General features: G+C 40.9%; 2 protein-coding genes across 4 annotated transcripts in view; one reads left to right on the top strand and one right to left on the bottom strand.

The window, feature by feature from the left end:
• The window catches only part of LOC138696838 (KH domain-containing, RNA-binding, signal transduction-associated protein 2-like), a 638287-nt gene that overhangs the window by 94753 nt on the left and 524687 nt on the right, over positions 1–18847 (top strand). The gene's annotated exons all lie outside the window — the stretch shown is intronic.
• LOC138696837 (uncharacterized) lies at positions 1066–4672 on the bottom strand. The gene is made up of 2 exons (XM_069822282.1): positions 3695–4672; positions 1066–3652 (listed from the first exon to the last, which is right to left on the bottom strand). Exons 1-2 carry the CDS (start codon positions 3891–3893, stop codon positions 1623–1625), a joined length of 2229 nt encoding a protein of 742 aa, XP_069678383.1. The 5' UTR covers positions 3894–4672; the 3' UTR covers positions 1066–1622.

Raw genomic sequence — 18847 nt, forward strand, 5'->3', positions numbered from 1 at the left:
AAATACGGTATATTAAAGAACTGTATATTTTATCAAACATCATGCTCTTTGGAAATACACGTCACTGTTCGTTAACAGAAGGCCACAATTTAAATCACACAGAGTTTGTGTGCACTCATTGTGCGTTGCTTGACGGTTGTCAGCCCACTTTGAGGTCTGTGGTTATAAAAACAAATTGGGTCTGTGTCGGGTAGAGTTCCTAGGCAGCTCTGTTGGTAAGAAGGTGGGAGCCAGAGGTCTGCATCGGACGTTTTCGCTCGAGCGCCAAGTAGTTCATAGCATAATCCGATAGGCAGGGCACATGCATGATGGGTAAAATTGTCACGAGCGATAAATCCTCGAACGGTATAAGCCGAGCGCTAGTCATTCGTTCTTGTTACAATGATGAACTGTGTAGTAACATCGTAGATGTATATCATTTCAAAACTTTGCAGTGTTTAACTAACCTCTCCATAGCACAACTACAAAACTTGCTTTAAAATGTAATATAAATGTTGTAGGTAAATGTCCCCCCCCCCTCCACACAGGAGTGATTTTGTTTTTGCCACATCTGATAGATGTTACTGGATGTAAATGTAATTATTATAAACGGAGAACACAATCACGATAATGCAAGAACTTATCAAGTTTTCTAGTAATAATAATAATAATAATAAAAGTCTAATGATGATAATAATAATAATAATAATAATCTCTAATAATTAGTGTATCAATCTTTGCGTCTGTAACAGTTGTGCAGCATGATTATTCGTTTTATTATATTGTAATTTTTATTGGTAACAACAAGGTAATTTATTCGTCACAACAATAATTCCTTTCTACAATTCACCTTAAACGCTCTCGTCAACAATTGGATCTTCACTCAACACAGTATTCGTTATAGCACTCCACCGACGACAATGACAATTTACTTGGACTATTACGCACAACAATGAACTGTTAATCTTAACTAATATTTACAAAGCACTATTTCCAAATCAGAACTACCAGTTCTCAGTTCACAGTTCTTCTATCTCAGTCACTCGAGTTCACAGTATCTCGAACCACAGACCTTCAGAGACAGCAGTTCACTGTACTCGAACTCGGGTCCCTCCAACTGCGGTCCACTGCACTCGAACTCAGGTCCCTCCAACTGCGGTCCACTGCACTCGAACTCAGGCCTTCGGATGCTGACGCAGATGCGGACGCACACTCGAGTCGAACTCCGGTACACAAGACTGGCTTGCTTTCTCACTGACTGGCTGACTAATCAACTGAAAACTGGAAACTGCTGTCGTTCCTTCGCGACCGTAATTTATAACTACAGCGACGTAGCCTCGAAGGTTCCACCCGTCTCTAGAGATGGCATTCCAGGGAAATCCAGAGCCCTCTCCTCTCTACCAGCACCAGATGCGCGCGCAAACTCGTCGCGTGACGTAATACACCCTCTCTCTTCTCTCCACCGCGCGACGTCACTCAATGTTCCGTGCAGCCTGTGCGATCTGCTTTCATGCGGGACGCTGGTCGTGAGTTCGATTCTCACGTCGCTGTCACATTGCCCCCTCCTTAGGGCTGCTCGTCCCGGGCAGTCCCTTGGTAGGCGGCTAATCGGTCCAGATTGGGGTCCTCCGGCTGCTCCCTCCTTATGGTGGCGCCACCCCATCCTTGGCTTGGCTGGGCAGCGATACTCGTACTGCGTGGGCGCCATCTTGCTTTTCCCCTTGGCCCTCCAAGGAGAGCTCGCTGGCCACGGGTTGGTCCTCGGCGTCCATCAGGAACACTTCATCCCGACCAAGACGGAGTATACGGCGCCGGACGTCCACCGTCGCATCGAGTAACCGCATGGCGTCGAGTCCCAGGACGACGTCCTCGGTGATGTTGGCGACGAACACCCACATCTCCAGTTTCCTCTTCCCCAAGGTCAGGTCCAGGAAGACCTCTCTCTGGATGGGCAAGCTCTCGCCTGAAGCAGTCCGTAGCTCGTATTGGCGCAGCGGCGTCCTCCCAGGTAGGCCCCGCACGACGTCTGGTCTGGCGATAGTGAGCATCGCCCCGGTGTCCACCAGTACTCTGCATGGACGGCCTTTTATCCGTCCTTCAGCAATCAGCCCATCGTCGCATCTTCTGTCGACCGGTTTCAGGACGAGCCGAGAGGACGGTGATGATGGCGCCGACGTGCTCCTCCTAGCATCGGCCCCCTCTCTCTCCTGACTGTTGCCAGGTCGGTCGCAACTCCTCCGCAAGAGCCCAGGTTCACCGCAGGACCAGCAGGTGGGCACCCGTCGTCCCCGTTGCTCAGGCGACTGTTGACTCCTCTCGGTGCCAGCCACCTCTCTCTCAGGCCGGTGGCCAGAGCGGTCGCAGTCCCTCCTTAGGTGTCCCGGCCTCCCGCAGGACCAGCAGATGGGCGCCCGTCGTCTCCGCCGCTCCGTTGACTGTTGGCGCTCCTCGACGTCGGCCACCTCTCTCTCTTGCCTGTGACCGGATCGGTCACAGTCCCTTCTCAGGTGTCCCGGTCTGCCGCAGGACCAGCAGGTGGGCGCCCGTCGTTTCCGCCGCTCCGTTGACTGCTGGCGCTCCTCGACGTCGGCCACCTCTCTCTCCTGCCTGTGGCCGGATTGGTCACAGTCCCTGCTCAAGTGTCCCGGTTTGCCACAGGACCAGCAGGTGGGCGCCCGTCGTCTCCGCCGCTCCGTTGACTGCCGCTCGGGTGGCTTCGGTTGGCGCCCCCCAGCATCCGTCGCCGTGACGCTCCTGATCCAGTGCGGTGCTGAGACTCCCGCCGCCGACTTGGCCGCCTCCATCCTGAGGGCCGCCGCCAGATCTGCGTTGATGGTACGATGCTCTGCCAAGAGTAGCTGTTGCTTTATTTCCGGGTCTCGAACTTCGCTGCCGAAGGTGTAGGCCGCCTCTCCAGCGATGAAGTCATTAGGTAGGCCCCTGAGGGCCTTATGGGCAAGTTGTTCCACCGCCATCGCGAATTCTTGCAGGGACTCTCCTGACTGTTGGACCCTCGTTTTCAGTTGGGTCCTGAATGCTGCCGCAAGTTGATGGTCACCATAACGTCCCTCCAAGGCCGCCATTATCTCAGCGGCTGTCCCATCTTCTGGAACGCTGTGAAGAATCTCTGAAGCCTGTCCCTGAAGCGCGGTCAACAGCTGGGTAGTCTTCTCCCCTGGGGTCCACCCATTATGTGCTGCGGTGGCCTCGAACTGGCGACGGAATATCGCCCAAGACGTCGTACCGTCGAACTTTGGCGTCTTGACGTTGTGATGTCTGGCTGAGGGCGATGGTTCCACATGGCCACTACATGAGGTCCTCAATTCTGACGTCGATCTCTCCACGGCCCGTTGAACTTCCTCGGCAATTATCTGTTTCTGTTCTCTAGCCTGGCGATCCACCAACGCGAGGATGTGCTTGTTTTCTACAGCATGTTGGTCCATCAGCACACACGTTTCCTCTTGACGACGTTCGAGATCGCGGATCATGCCGTCGAAATGGTCTACCTCCTGTCTCAACTCGGCTACTGTCTCGTTCATAGTTGTAAAATTCTTGTTTAGGTTGTCAAGATCGGCTTTGAGTTCGTCTTTCACGATGGCGACAATTCCATCTACGTGGGCTGAAACGCTTTCAATTTGCGTAGTGACGTCATCTTTCACTCCGCTTATGTCGCCTTTCACTCCGCTTATGTCGCCTTTCACTCCGCTTATGTCACTTTTCATCTCCGTTTTCACTTCACTTATGTCGCCTTTCACTTCACTTATGTCGTTCTTAACCTCACTAATGTGCCTGTTCATGTTATCTTTTACTTCACTGATATCGTTCTTCATTTCTGCTTTTACTGCACTTATGTCGTTTTTCATTTCAGCTTTCATTTCCGCGATGGCTTGCAGGATTTGCTCTAGGTTCTCCATTGTCGATAATGTCCCGATTCTGACACCAGTGTGAATTTTATTAGTAACAACAATGTAATTTATTCGTCACAACAATAATTCCTTTCTACAATTCACCTTAAACGCTCTCGTCAACAATTGGATCTTCACTCAACACAGTATTCGTTATAGCACTCCACCGACGACAATGACAATTTACTTGGACTATTACGCACAACAATGAACTGTTAATCTTAACTAATATTTACAAAGCACTATTTCCAAATCAGAACTACCAGTTCTCAGTTCACAGTTCTTCTATCTCAGTCACTCGAGTTCACAGTATCTCGAACCACAGACCTTCAGAGACAGTTCACTGTACTCGAACTCGGGTCCCTCCAACTGCGGTCCACTGCACTCGAACTCAGGTCCCTCCAACTGCGGTCCACTGCACTCGAACTCAGGCCTTCGGATGCTGACGCAGATGCGGACGCACACTCGAGTCGAACTCCGGTACACAAGACTGGCTTGCTTTCTCACTGACTGGCTGACTAATCAACTGAAAACTGGAAACTGCTGTCGTTCCTTCGCGACCGTAATTTATAACTACAGCGACGTAGCCTCGAAGGTTCCACCCGTCTCTAGAGATGGCATTCCAGGGAAATCCAGAGCCCTCTCCTCTCTACCAGCACCAGATGCGCGTGCAAACTCGTCGCGTGACGTAATACACCCTCTCTCTTCTCTCCACCGCGCGACGTCACTCAATGTTCCGTGCAGCCTGTGCGATCTGCTTTCATGCGGGACGCTGGTCGTGAGTTCGATTCTCACGTCGCTGTCACAATATTTTCTGTGAAGTTATCTCTGTACTAATATTGTTATTAATTTACTGCTATATCAATAATATTTTGTAAAACGTTTCTACATTGTCGCAGTATATAGGCGGAACACTATGTATGGACCTATCATATTATATATGTTAAATCAAATATTGAATAATTATTAATTAGCAATAATAACTGTATATCGAAGTTTTTCATACTATTTTATTTATAACTTCATGTTCCTGTTTTGGTACGTTCCATTGACTGTTCCATTAAATGTTTGTCATAAACGCAGGAAATAAAGCCTAATTTTTAGCGTGTGAGCAAAACATCTGTTTATCTTATCTGTCGCCTTCCATACACGATAAGACATCGGTGAGATGACCTTGTACTGTGCTTCTATTTATTACGAGCGTATCACGACCGATCATATTTCACTCGAGGGTGCGACACTCGACCGAGTTCAAGCGAGCAATTTAACTCCAAAGCAGCACTCTGGTTGGGACGTTTAACTAAAGGTCCCGGGCTCGATACCCAGCCCCGGAACAATTTTTTCTTTGAAATTATTCAACATACTCTTTCCATGGTAAGCGCTTTCCCTTTTGTTTATAACGAAGGTTAAAGGCCACTATACCAATATCCCTAAGTATTTTGTAATTTGTCGCATCTTACGTATTGCGTCGTGCTATTCTCAGATAATAGGAAAGCAGTCAGTCTTCTAGCAGTTGAAATTTGTTTCGGGAACAATGTGAACGGACTGCAGTTGATTTTTGAAATGAAGTTAACCTGTTGTGGAACGCAATCTTGATTTTTTAATATGTTGCAGCTGTGTTCATCGACCAGTATTTCTATTTTGCAAGTCATAATCTGAACGACCATTTCTATTAGGCACTATAGACTACAACCTGTTCAGTTATGCAGGTCATTACATGAATTAGCGAGTATTATCGCCTGAGAGCAGTGCTGCTGTAATTGCAGTGGATAATATTTGGTATGTTTCGCTGATTGCCCTTCATTGTTTCGAGCTACTCGAAAACTTGCATTTCATTGTTTTCTAATATTTTATTCATTAGTGAGTGACTTTTTGTTATCACTAATAGAATATCAGAGTAAATATAAGTATCCTTTTATGTGAAATATGAGTGAAGTCGATGGTTTCACAACGTCCTCTCAAATTCAGTACTGGATCTGCGATCCAGTAACAGAGAGTAACATGTGAAAGTAACACGTGTTTCTCAAAGTACATATTTGTGTTATGTAATATTGTTGTGTTATTTTCAGTTAGTTTGTGTAATATACAGTATGTCTGGTAGATTTAATATGATTGTCATTTAACCTAATGGTTTTAGAAGAGAGTGTAGTGAAACTTAAATCCTCCCTCATAGCCCTACATGCACCTGTAGTGCGGTTGGATTGCACACCATGAAAGGGCGAATCGTATGAGAATTTCTAATATTCAGTTTGACTTCCAGAATCGTTAATATGTGTATGTGGATTTTTATGAAAAGAAAGTTTGTACAGTTGGGAGCTACAGAGTTTGCGAGAGGAAGGAATGCTACAAGGATAGCATTATGCACCGTCCATTCTCTAACACTGAATCAAAACATACCGGTACATGCTATTAAGCGTTCAGAAAAATGTTTATCGCATCCTGACAGTTATTGACAAGCTCGCGCTGTTGCTTATAGACTAAGTAGGGACCGGATTTTTAGGTTTTTAAAAAGACCACTTTAGGTTTTTGGAATAGGTGAAATAGTTTTTTCTTTTAGGTTTTATGTCCAACCTGTGAATGGGGTCACAAAAACTGTCCGATCGTTAAAATGTATCCTTACAGTTATTCTTTATATTAAGGCAACAAAACTGACCTTTGCAAGAACCAAACTAATTATAATAATTTATAAGATTAGAAATTTTTGCTCCTTTCCCTTTAATATTATTTGTAAAAGTAAGAAGTAAATCCATGGCGCTACAGCCCTTTACAGGGCCAAGACCGACCAGCCGCCTGCTGGCCTCACGTCCACATGCCGAAGCAGGGGTGGACGGTCATGCTAACAGAATGGAGATGTCGTGTGGTTAGCACGATGGTCCCCGCAGCCGTTATAGCTGGTTTACGGAACCTGATTTTCGCTACCTATCGTAGCTTCCAAAGTATATCACGATGCTAGGTGGGCACGGGTCCCACACACTGGTCGAAATTTCATAAGAACATTTCTTCCCCCATGAGGACTCGAACCAACGCGCATTCCATAACTCGAGTAATAGGCGGGGTGCCTTAGACCACGGCGCGGGACTAATATATTTTGTAGTTTGAATAAATTATTGTAACAATTAACATTTTATATAGGCCCTAATATAATTTGCCTTGATATTATAACTACATAAATTTCAATTTTTAATGGGTAAAAGGTACAGTACACACACAACTTTTGAATTAAATTTGTTCAAACGTGATAAAGAATTGTTTCAAAAAGTAATGTGACGGCTTCACCCACTGGTCCTGGTATTTGTTTCTGTAGAAGCGAGTCAGTGACACCAATTGCGTCTTTCAGTTGTAGCGACGAAAATTCCAAGTACTCAATATTTTGGAAAGTCACTGAAATATGCCTTGAGGAAAGCAAGGGAGCCATAGATGTTGTCACTGGTAAGTACAGATTTTGCCTAAGGGACTGATGCAGCCTCCTCCACGTTGTGTTCTTTATACTCCCCCCCCCCTCTCGAAATGTATTGATATTTCTCTCAAAAAAAAAATATATATATATAACGCAGTAAATACAGGATAACGCTTATCAACAATGATTTAGGTTTTTAGGCACTAAGGTCCAATTTAGGTTTTTTTAGGTTCAACAGAATTCATATGTACGACTCATACGATCATGATTCGAAAAAAGTATTGAAGAAGTTAGAGTTCAGAAGCAAGGAAAAAGATAGGTGAAAACCTACAAATTCGGTCCGTAGTTATAAGTTTTAACTGATAAGTAGCGTGTAGTGACAACGAGACAAGTTTTTATTGACCTTGACCTTGAAGCTGTATTATGCTCACGTCAGTGCATTTCGAACTGGCGGACTAAGGTTATGTACAGCTGTCAAAAAAAAAAGTGGCCGCACTCGTGAACAGCGAATATTTTCAAAGTCCACTTCGGGTCGCGGCGATGTTACACGATGCATGTGCTTGTACAAGCAGTTCCGGAACTATGAAAGTGTTCCATATCTACGCCTCGTAGACCAGCGGTAGAGTGCTTGTTTAATGATTCAAAGGTCGTGGGTTCGGGCCTTCTTCAAGTTTTCATTTTATTTTTTAATCTTTCTTTAGCGATGTAAATGATATTCAAATTATCATTTATATCCAGTTATCGTTCTTTATGGATATCACGTTATTTATATTTTGTTATCGTTCTTTAGAGATATGAATAAAATTCAGGTCATCATTTGTATTCTGTTATCGTATTATAACGATATGAATAATAATTATTATTGTATTTCCAATGGGAGTTAGCCGTATTTTACATATGTATGTTAGGGCTATAGTTTTATACACAAAAAAGATAAGCATAAAGAGAAATGGAAAAGAAAATTAAATTAGCTTACGCGATGTAAACAAAACATAAACAATCCGTAAATTAGGCATTGCGATTGCAAAACAAATATCAGGTATCAATTTGTAACATACAAAAACATTAACAACACACATACGTAACACTTCTATAACACAAATATGCAGCTTTCCGTACCATACATCATAAATTAATACAAAATAGTCACACAAACACAATCAAACCATAATTACGACATTGCGACGACATCAAGCATCACATAACTGACTCACATACATAACAAATCAAGCATCCGTTACAACACATGCACTTCAACATAGTAACCACACTTTTAAAAGTTACAAATTTGGCTCCAAGAAGAATAAATAGGACACTGTTACTAATTACTATTCTTCTACAATTTCTTAAATACATCTGTAATAAATCTGTGAAATTCCGATATGAATAATATTCAAGTTATCATTTATATTCTGTTTTCCTTCATTAGCATTATAAAACAATATTCAAGTTATTTATATTGTTATTGTTCTTTCGAAATATATTAATTAAACAAACCGATATTTATCATTTCTATTCTGTTATCGTTCTTTAGTGATACTGTATAAATAATATTCAAGTTATTTATATTGTAATCGTTCTTTAGCGATATAAATAACATAAATTTAATATTAGGTTTTGAAAAATCCAGTTGCATAATACTGGTATTAGTTTTTCTTTTTGTATTATTACATTATACTATCTTGAACCACAATAAAATGAAAAGGAGTAACGAGGAATTGAACCTGAGACGTTGACATCTAAATTCCGACGTTCGTCCGCTGAGCTACGAGAGCAAAAGTGTCGAAACATTTTTGGAAAAATTGGCCCAATCACACTCTAAGATCTTCTGATGATTCGTAGAAGCTAGTCCAGGATGCGGGGGGCAAAGGCTAATTGAGATTTCCCGGTCTCAGACCGGGTCAAACATCCTGATAGAATTAATATTTAACCCTTGCCGTGACTTTCGGTGAAGTCCGGAGGGCCCAATTAGTCAAATCCACTCTCATCTCCACGCTTGGGCCCCTTGGAATTTAATAAAATGCGAAAGAGATTGTGGTGTGCGGAAAGCAACGGGATGTTACCGCATTTAGGCCTATCCTTCCTAAGAAAACTGCAAACATGAACAAAGGAAGCTTTTAATAGAAGAAGGATCTTCTGCGGACCTCTGGAAAAAGAACTAAGGAAGAGACTAGTGAAGTGCTTTGTGTGGAGTGTGGCATTGTATGGGGAAAGAACATGGACATTACGACGAAATGAAGAGAAACGAATTGAAGCATTTGAAATGTGGATGTGGAGAAGAACGGTGCGTGTAAAGTGGACAGGCAGAATAAGAAATAAAATTGTGTTTGAAAAAGTGAGTGAAGAAAGAATGATGCTGAAACTGATTAGAAAGAGAAAAAGGAATTGGTTGGGTCTCTGGTTGAAAAGAATAATAGACGACATTAGGATATGTGGATCATATGCGGAGACTAAGAGGAAGGCAGAAAATAGGAAAGATTGGAGATTGCTGGGTTTGCAATGTAAGACCTGCCCATGGAGAGAACATTTATGTGTGTATGTTCAGAATGCCTGGAATATCGTGTCTAAGAACAGTCGCTATTTGCAAAGACTAGTCAATTCCATGCCCACTCGACTGCAAGATGATCGAGATAAGAGGAAGATAGGCTAAATATTGAATTGTGGCCTTTTGTTTTGTTTTTTGAACGATTAATTGTTTGAATGTTTTAAGGCCGACGCCAGTAAATTTGTTATGTTTATGCCACGAAATATATTTTATTGAGAATAAAATCTTTTTTCTTTCCATTTGCAGCCACAATATCATAATGATAATGATAGTCATGGCATAATATATTAATGAACCTGATGTTAATTACTAAAATAATCATAAAAGAGAAAGGAGCCATTATGTCTAGTTTGTCTCTCTCAAAAACAGAACAAAAAAGGACATAAAAAGCACGAGGTTGTAGTCGAACGCAGGACCTCATGAATAAGACGCCTGAACGCTACCATTACGCTATCGAATCACAGAGAGACTACTTCAATTATAACTGTAGATATCAGGCAACGTGGTCCAACAACATGTAACATCGCCTGTCTCCGAATTGTAGCGAAGATACCCGAAGGGAACTTTGATACAGGAGAGCGGCCACTTTTTCTTTTGACAGCTGTACAAACCACGCACGAGTCACTGAACTGTGAACTGAAGTACTGACAATCCCGGCTGTCCCAGCTGACTTTAGTTGAGGATGGTCCAGAATTATGGGTAAGCACACCTGACAAATGCAGTTCATTACTTGACCTTGATTCGCCAGTTCGAAATAAACTGACAATATTCGATTCACTTGCCCAGAAGAAATCACCCTTCCTTATTTTATGTTTGGGACCATTATTTCCTTACCAGGGATGCAGGGAACGTGTATTTTCTCTAAAATATGGAAATCAATGTTTTTTGTAGCATCACGATACTTTAAATCTTACGGGTTAAGAAAGTGACATGGTATGTCACACAAGGTGAAATGTTGTCTTCTAGATACAATGACTGCGTTTTCAAGTACTCGGCAGTGAATTAGATACTTATATTTAATATTCACTGTTTAGAACCTGATCTCATGTCATTTGCATTTAAATTATTCCCCTCTACTACGAGCTTAATGCCATTAAACTTCGATTGCAATATCATTATAATTTTACGCTTATCAATATTCAGAAGTGTCTTCGTTGTTATTTTGTATTATATGCGCAAGTTTTAAATTATTTTAATTATTATTGTTACGATCTTGCAGACGACTGTATCGCAGACCTGTAATTTCAATATGTCGTACATCGTAAATGTCTTGAAACTCTTTTTATAGTTCCGGAAAGTTGTGTGGAAACCCCAGCACTTCAAGGCTTTCAGTGGAGATACATGTGGGCGTTAAAAAGTAGGATTATGCAAATGCTGATGCTTATCTTTATGCAGGTCTTATATTTTTCTGGTTCAGCTAAATAACTAAATATACCCCCCTACGGCCGGGAGTGTAAACTGCCCATTCATTCTTGGAAAATTTATATGGAAAGAATAATTACACTTTTTTTGTTATCTCCTGGTGTTAACTATATCAGTGTCACTTTCCAAACTTGTTCTGTTACCTATATATGGCATATACAGGGTGATTCAAAAGCCCCACGACAGATCACGTACTGTTTTCTGCTTTCTTTAGACTCAAACACATTGTACTAAATCGGTGGAGCAGTGTAATCAGTTGTATATTGAAGATTATACTCTTAACACAAAACAGTTAAAACAGTTAGAAATAACTTAATAAAATAAATGGTGATGATTTTGTCTGTAGCCTGCCAATATCAATTCACGAAACCGTTACTAGATACGGATAGCGGTATATTCTCCACGTGATATGTTCTGGTATAGTTCATAAAAGCCTAATTAATTTAGGCCTATAAATTGCAATCTTGACGTGTTCGTTTGGATATTCAGTCTACGTAAAGATTGTTATTTTTTGGTCCTACAGAATATATCTGTTATGGTAACAATTAATATTATAGGAGAAAAATTCGCTCCGGCGCCGGGGATTGAACCCGGGTCCTTTGTTCTACGTACCAAGCGCGCTCACCATTGACCTACGCCGAAGTCCAATCCACAGCACCGGAGCGAACCTCCCTCATTCAGTGTTTTTCCCTCTGTGGCCTGACTCCAAGTTGGGCATGTATGTTGACATTTTATATTAAGTCAACTGCCATTATACAAGGAGCGCACTCAGTTGAGTGACTTGGTGGCTGGGATTCCGTAGTAATATGCACAGAAATATGCACTGTTGCTAGAACAATCTACCTAAAGATTATTATTTTTTTTTTGGTCCTACAAAATATATCTGTTATGGTAACAATTAATATTAGAGAAGAAAAATTCGCTCCGGCGCCGGGATCGAACCCGGGTCCTTGGTTCTACGTACCAAGCGCGCTCACCATTGAGCTACGCCGAAGTCCAATCCACAACACCGGATCGAACCTCCCTCCCTCGTGTTTTTCCCCTTGTAGCCTGACTCCAAGTTGGGCATGTATGTTGACATTTTATATTAAGTCAACTGTCATTGGACTTCGGCGTAGCTCAATGGTGAGGGCGCTTGGTACGTAGAACCAAGGACCCGGGTTCGATCCCCGGCGCCGGAGCAAATTTTTCTCCTCTAATATTAATTGTAACCGTAACAGATATATTCTGTAGGATCAAAAAATAATCTTTACGTAGATTCTTCTAGCAACAGTGCATATTTCTGTACAGATTACTGTGCATATTACTGTGGAATCCCGGCCACCAAGTCACTCAACTGAATGCGCTCCCTGTATAGGCTAATGGCATTTGATTTAATATAAAATGTCAACATACTTGCCCAACTTGGTGTTAAGCCACAAAGAGAAAAACACTGGAGGAGGGAGGTTCGATCCGGTGCTGTGGGTTGGACTTCGGCGTAGCTCAATGGTGAGAGCGCTTGGTACGTAGAACCAAGGACCCGGGTTCGATCCCCGGCGCCAGAGCGAATTTTTCTCCTCTAATATTAATTGGATATTCAGGACAAGCTTACTCGAGCGTCACTCGAATCCCTTGTCTGGCGACGACAGCGACGTCTCCCCTCTCACCACCCGCTTTGACCAGGCTTTTAATACCTTGGGCGACTGTGTTCTCCTGTTTAGTCGTGCTTGTAACATTCCTCCCGCTCATGTGGTAGTTGTACTTTTCGAATAATTATTATTCATCAAGACAAAATCATAATGTGTAGGCCTACTCGTATGATTCGCATCATGTCGGAGTAAGTGATTTATTATAAAAGGCATGAAATGTGCGATTATCCTTACGTGTCAACTTTTTGAATGTTCTGTTTAATGTCTAGCTTTCAGTAGCCTTCTGTACGCTCAGCTGCTGAAGTATTTTTAATGCCTGGCCGCCGACACTAATAAGCAATAATTTCGGTATCTTTGAGTCTATTTTTAAACCTGAGAATTTGTTACGACCGAATTGACTAGGACGGTACGTTTGAGACTAGTATTCGGGAGATCCCGGGTTCAAACCCCGAGGCCGGCCAATCTCACTGAGGTTTTTCATGGTTTCCCTCAGTCACAAAGGCAAATGCCGGATTGGAAATTTATATACCATGATTCATCACCGCCTCACCAATGTCATAAACGTACAAAAAATCTTCTTCCCTTCAAGTATTAGACCAAATGGCCTGTTACGATCTCACAGTTGAATTTTCAATCCATCGTTTCTTTGGACGACCGAGAGATCTCTTCCCGTTTGGACGATAGTGGAGCATAACTTTTGGGATTCTATCTCTGTGCATGCGATGCAGATGATTTATCCAGTTGTTCTGATAATGTTTTACGTGATTAATTACAGGTTCTAGTTGTAAAAAAAAATTTAAAATCAGTTACATCAACACAAATCATCTACAACACAATAGAAAGCAGGAACTCAACAGTAGTAACAACTGTCTACTGGTATACCCATAAATTTTAGCACGCTTTATAACGATATAGTGATAAAGCGTGTATAAATAAACTTAACAAAAGAAACTTATGCGATAGAAGTAAATAGTAATGCAACCTCCATTTGTAAGTGTAGTTACTTCCGTATTGCGCTTAACGTGTGTATTTTTTTGCTAGATAAGTTTTCCAGTTTCCAATAATTCTAAGTTAAAGTTAATGTTTTTCAGGAAGTTCTTACTTATTCCACTATTATAGGAAAAAGTTCGGTGCAGTAACACGTTCCTTTTTGTTTTTGCTTAGTGACAACATACTTTCAACGTTGAAAGGGAAATGGTTTTTCTTGTGTCTTTCTCTTATTGGCAACTTCTTGCTCGGAGCTGTTCCTGGCCAGTTTCTTTCAAGCCTTCGATTATTCGTTCCACGTACTGCTTCTCTAGACAGTAATGCAGATGTACATCAGTTTGAACTCGGTTGTATTTGCGTGATAGAATTCGAAGAGTATCTGGATCCAACATTCTTCGCATACTGTACTCGCATGTGTAACAAGCACATTGTTGTTGGCTTAGATATGTGAACGAATTGGCTTGTACGTTTTTACTTATCGAGGTTTATATACGGGATGAGTCATAAGTATGTTCGGAAAACGCGTGAGCATGCTCCTGGATCAAAAATAAGAAAATTTTTTTGTATGAAAATTTGATGGGAAATGCTTATTTATTAGGGAAAATTGTCATACGTTGTTTTTGTCCTTTTTGTGTGTCACAAGTACATGTTTGGAAAACTTGTCATTTAACGTTTACAAAAGGTGCTCAGTGTGTCCCCATTTATTGTTTACACATGCCTGAGCATGACATACTCACGACTGGCGAGTTCGCTCAAACAGCATGTTGTCATCACGGTTCAATTGGCATGTATTTTCAACACGTTGCTATAGCGCTTCTGCATCATTCACTGGTGTTACATAGACGAGAGACAGCCTTCAAGTGACCGTGACCCTAAAGGTAAAAATCTAATGGTGTGAGGTAGGGTGATTTGGATGGCCAAGACACTGTACCACCGCGTCCAATAAAGAATACAGTGTACTGTTTGTAAACAAACACTGGTACAGAATCAAAACCAAAACAACACAATAATGTGATCCTATACTTATGAAAGCAAAAGTCACTATCACTATTTTTTGCAATAAATAAGCACTTTCCGTCAAATTTTCATATAATGATTTGTTCTAAACATACTTATGACTCTCCCTGTATAGTTATGAATATGTACGCTTTTTCATGTTTTATCTGTTATTGTTACAGTGTTCGTAATTGGCCTATATGGAAGAATGCAATTTGTTATATTAACGTTTTATCGTTGGTGATAAAGTTGGATCAAATATTTCTTGAATTTGCTTCTTAAATGTTCTGAAAGTGACTGTGTGGAGGTCGTTGCCTTCTGTTGCGCCTAAATACGTCATTAAAGTTCAGAGTTTCTCTTCACTTATCCTTTAGTTTAAATGACGTGGTTTCGAAGTATTTAACAAACTTTGCTTCTGTATCAATATTCCATACTTTGGCAACAAATTAATTTAGTTAACACTGTGTTATACAAGCTTCTATCCAAATGAAGGCATATATTGCGTATGTGAGATAAGTCTCATGTTAACGAATGTAATTGTGTCATAAGTGCCCGAAGGATCACGTTAAATTAGCAAACAGTGAAGCATGTCTTTCATTTTCTTTCTGGCACGTTTGGAATTCATTATTCTGTTGGGTCCGTGGTGTTTGTTGGAATTGAGTTGTAGTATGGAACTCAATTCGGTTTCATTAGAATCAGTATTTTAGAGTTAGAAAAAATTGAGTTCAGGCACGCTAATGGAGGGTGCTCTTGGGGTGTTCAATTAAAAATATTGGTACAAGAAATATTATCGCCTTATTGAGATTCTCTGATACTCTGAGAGCTGCAACTCCCCATACGATCGCTACCCAAATCATTTTCTTAATGACACTGACTGCTGCTATGTCAGGAACAACTACAGCCCTCTTTTTCAGCAATATGGACGATACATACGTTGTTCGTTACGTAGGCCTACACTACCCTAAGTGCTGAACTTTCTCAAAAACTTCAACGTGTACATAATGTCTGCGTCCGATTTATTTTCAATATCCGCCGACATGATCATACATCGGAATATTTTCTACGACTCTGCTGGCTCCGCTTTCAAGATAGACGTTTAGTACATTCTCTTTGCCTGCTGTATCGAATTATACATGACTCCACACCCAACTACCTTGCCTGTCGGTTTACTCTCCTAGCTTCACATCATAATCGAAATACACGTTCACAGCACAATCTGTTGCTATCAATACCACGTTATCAGACATCTCTGTACTCAATTTCTTTCTCAATAGCCATGGCCCGCTCATGGAATTCGCTGCCGCTCGAAATCAGGGGTAGTCTTAGTCCTCAGTTGTTTAAAATTAGGTTGTTTAGATATATTTTAAATACAAAGAATTAGTTTTTTAGGATTCATTTTTATTTATTATTATTATTATTATTATTATTATTATTATTTTACACAGTCATTACTTTATTTTTCCATTAACACTTTTCTATATCTAGGTAATTGACATTGTCTCAATGTAACACGTGCTGTGCTGATTATACTAATTCTGCTATTCCTTTAGTTGTGAGATTATATTCATATGTATTAATTCTTTTTTTTGTAAGTTAATACTGTATACTATATGTATTTTCCTGTTTGTGATTATGTATTCAGTCTCTTTTTTATTATATATATTTTTTTATTATTATTTTAAAGTTAATACTGATTGTGTATATGTATTCAATCTCTCTTTTTTACCTAATTATGTTTATTATAATTTTAAGTTAATATTTATATACCGGTATGTATTTTTTTGTATGTGATTTGATCCTGGTTGAGTGGAAGAGAAGGCCTGATGGCCTTAACTCTGCCAGGGAAAATAAAACTATTATTATTATTATTATTATTATTATTACTACCGTCGTTAATAAATACTTCCCGGAAAGTTAGTCGCCTTATTTCTGATCTGATCAGATAATAAATAATTTCGCTATAGCAATTAAGAAGTCGGAATATTTTTTCATCCGCGTTGGTTTGATAATGGATACTTATCCATCGTCATATCACCATGGTAATGACATTACCGCACTGAGGGCGATAAGTAAATGATTACAGCATTGAGTGCGGTAATGGCATTCATTACCGCACTGAATGCAGTAATCATTTACATATCGGATTCAGTCAACGATCGTGTCATGAACGCATTAAACGCATTATTAAATAAACGCGAATAAAATATTGTATGCAACTAGTCGGATGAGCGTAATTACCGCTCTCATGTAATTACAGAACTCGACTTACGTCTCGTTCTTGCAAAATATCATTCAAGCGGTAATGATGCTTATATCCCACTAGTTGCATAAATAAATATTTTAGATTGAAGTTTTAATTTAATCACTTCATAAAGTCTTGTGTTGAAATGTTATAGAGTTGAAGAGTGACATCGATTAAATCAAATGATGACTCCGGAGCAGGAAGACACATTTTATAGAGGTTTTTATACCATAAAATGCAACATACCTCAGTTATGCACCCATTTGCATAGCCAGACATTGGAATCACCTGTCACTTCAGCCCATCGATCTGTTTTTCTTGGAATTCTACCTTGTTGACAAACCAACGGATGTGGAGGTTCTATTTCTCTCTCGAATCCTGCAGTGCAGTGCTTCAGTGATACGGATATTCGTAGTCTCGGTGATGTGTAATTTTTCCATACAATTTCAGCTCAAGTCTATATATACAGAATGATTAATATAGAACTGACACTATTCTTTCATTAATTGTTTCAAAACGAATTGTGCTAGCGACAACTTATTATACCTAAAATGTAGAGGAATTTTTGGAAATTAATTTACCTCTATAGCAAATGTTGAAAATGTCCTCCATCCTGCATAAGTCACAACTCAACACGTCGTTCCATGTTACTGGCCACTCATTGGAGGACTCTGTTGTCAATAGCTTGAATCTCCTGTGCGATGTTGTGCTTCAGTTCGTCCAATGTCTGGGGACGTGTGGCGTAAACCCTGTCTTTTAAGTAACCCCATAGAAAGAAGTCCGGCGTTGTCAAATCCGGAGATCTCGGTGGCCACAGGTGCTCTTACGTCAACAACAACCGTGGGAAGCCTAGATGAACGATGCTTGCCCTTTTCACTCACCAGAGATCCAGTTGTTTCCAATTTGTTTACCAGTCCCAGTATTGTGTTTCTTTTGGGAGGATTACGAAAACCAAATTCTCTCTGGTATGCCCTTTGAGTAGCTGTAATTGAATTCGTAATCCAGTATTGCTTCACAAGGAAGAGTCGTTGATTTAATGTGTACTGCATTTTCACGTTGACACAAAATGTCGAAAACAGCTGCCAACAATAGGAATAAATCATAAACATCTGCGCATCTAGTGCTGCCAACAATAGGAATAAAACATAAACATCTGCGCATCTAGAGTCCACGGCAATTCGGAAGGCGGGTTGTCTGCTAGCGTTTGCTTCGAGAGAGACAGATAGAGAGAGCAAGACAGCGTACAACATTGCCACATCGTACTTCACGCACGTGCAATACAAATAGCACAGGAGAGAATTTGAATTGTCAAAAGACAATAATGATCATAGCCGTTGATTACTGTAAGCATGACACCAAACAAACCCTCTTTCCTTCACTAACAATATTCTTTGCATGTTTCTCAATCCCACACCATATGCTTCTGCAGTCGTTTCTTGTACGTTGGCAACGTTGCTGCCAGCATCAAGATGGCCGGCAGCGTCCTGCTCGTTAACGTTTTTATAATAATTATACACCTTAAACACTATTTTCCGCGCCTGCTTGTGTAATACTTGTGTTTTTACAGTCTCTTCTTCCATTTATTTACCTTACATACACATAGTAAATGTTAGTTTTACTTATTCAATGTATTGAAACACTCGCACGTGAACAAACGAACTCAGGAAGTGCTTGTTATAGACTGATTCTGATTGGTTCTCCTGTTCAAACTTGTGACGTCACATGCCATACAGGCTACGGCGCATC

Source organism: Periplaneta americana, chromosome 3, assembly GCF_040183065.1.
Source record: "Periplaneta americana isolate PAMFEO1 chromosome 3, P.americana_PAMFEO1_priV1, whole genome shotgun sequence".
NCBI lineage: Eukaryota > Metazoa > Arthropoda > Insecta > Blattodea > Blattidae > Periplaneta > Periplaneta americana.

What these genes read in the sequence shown, in the direction of transcription:
- LOC138696837 (XM_069822282.1), bottom strand. Translation starts at nt 3,893, where the DNA reads ATGGAGAACCTAGAGCAAATCCTGCAAGCCATCGCGGAAATGAAAGCT. An exon ending in AGTGAAAACGGAGATGAAAA is followed by an intron (nt 3,653 to 3,694) that starts GTGACATAAGCG and finishes GCGGAGTGAAAG; the next exon opens with GCGACATAAGCGGAGTGAAA.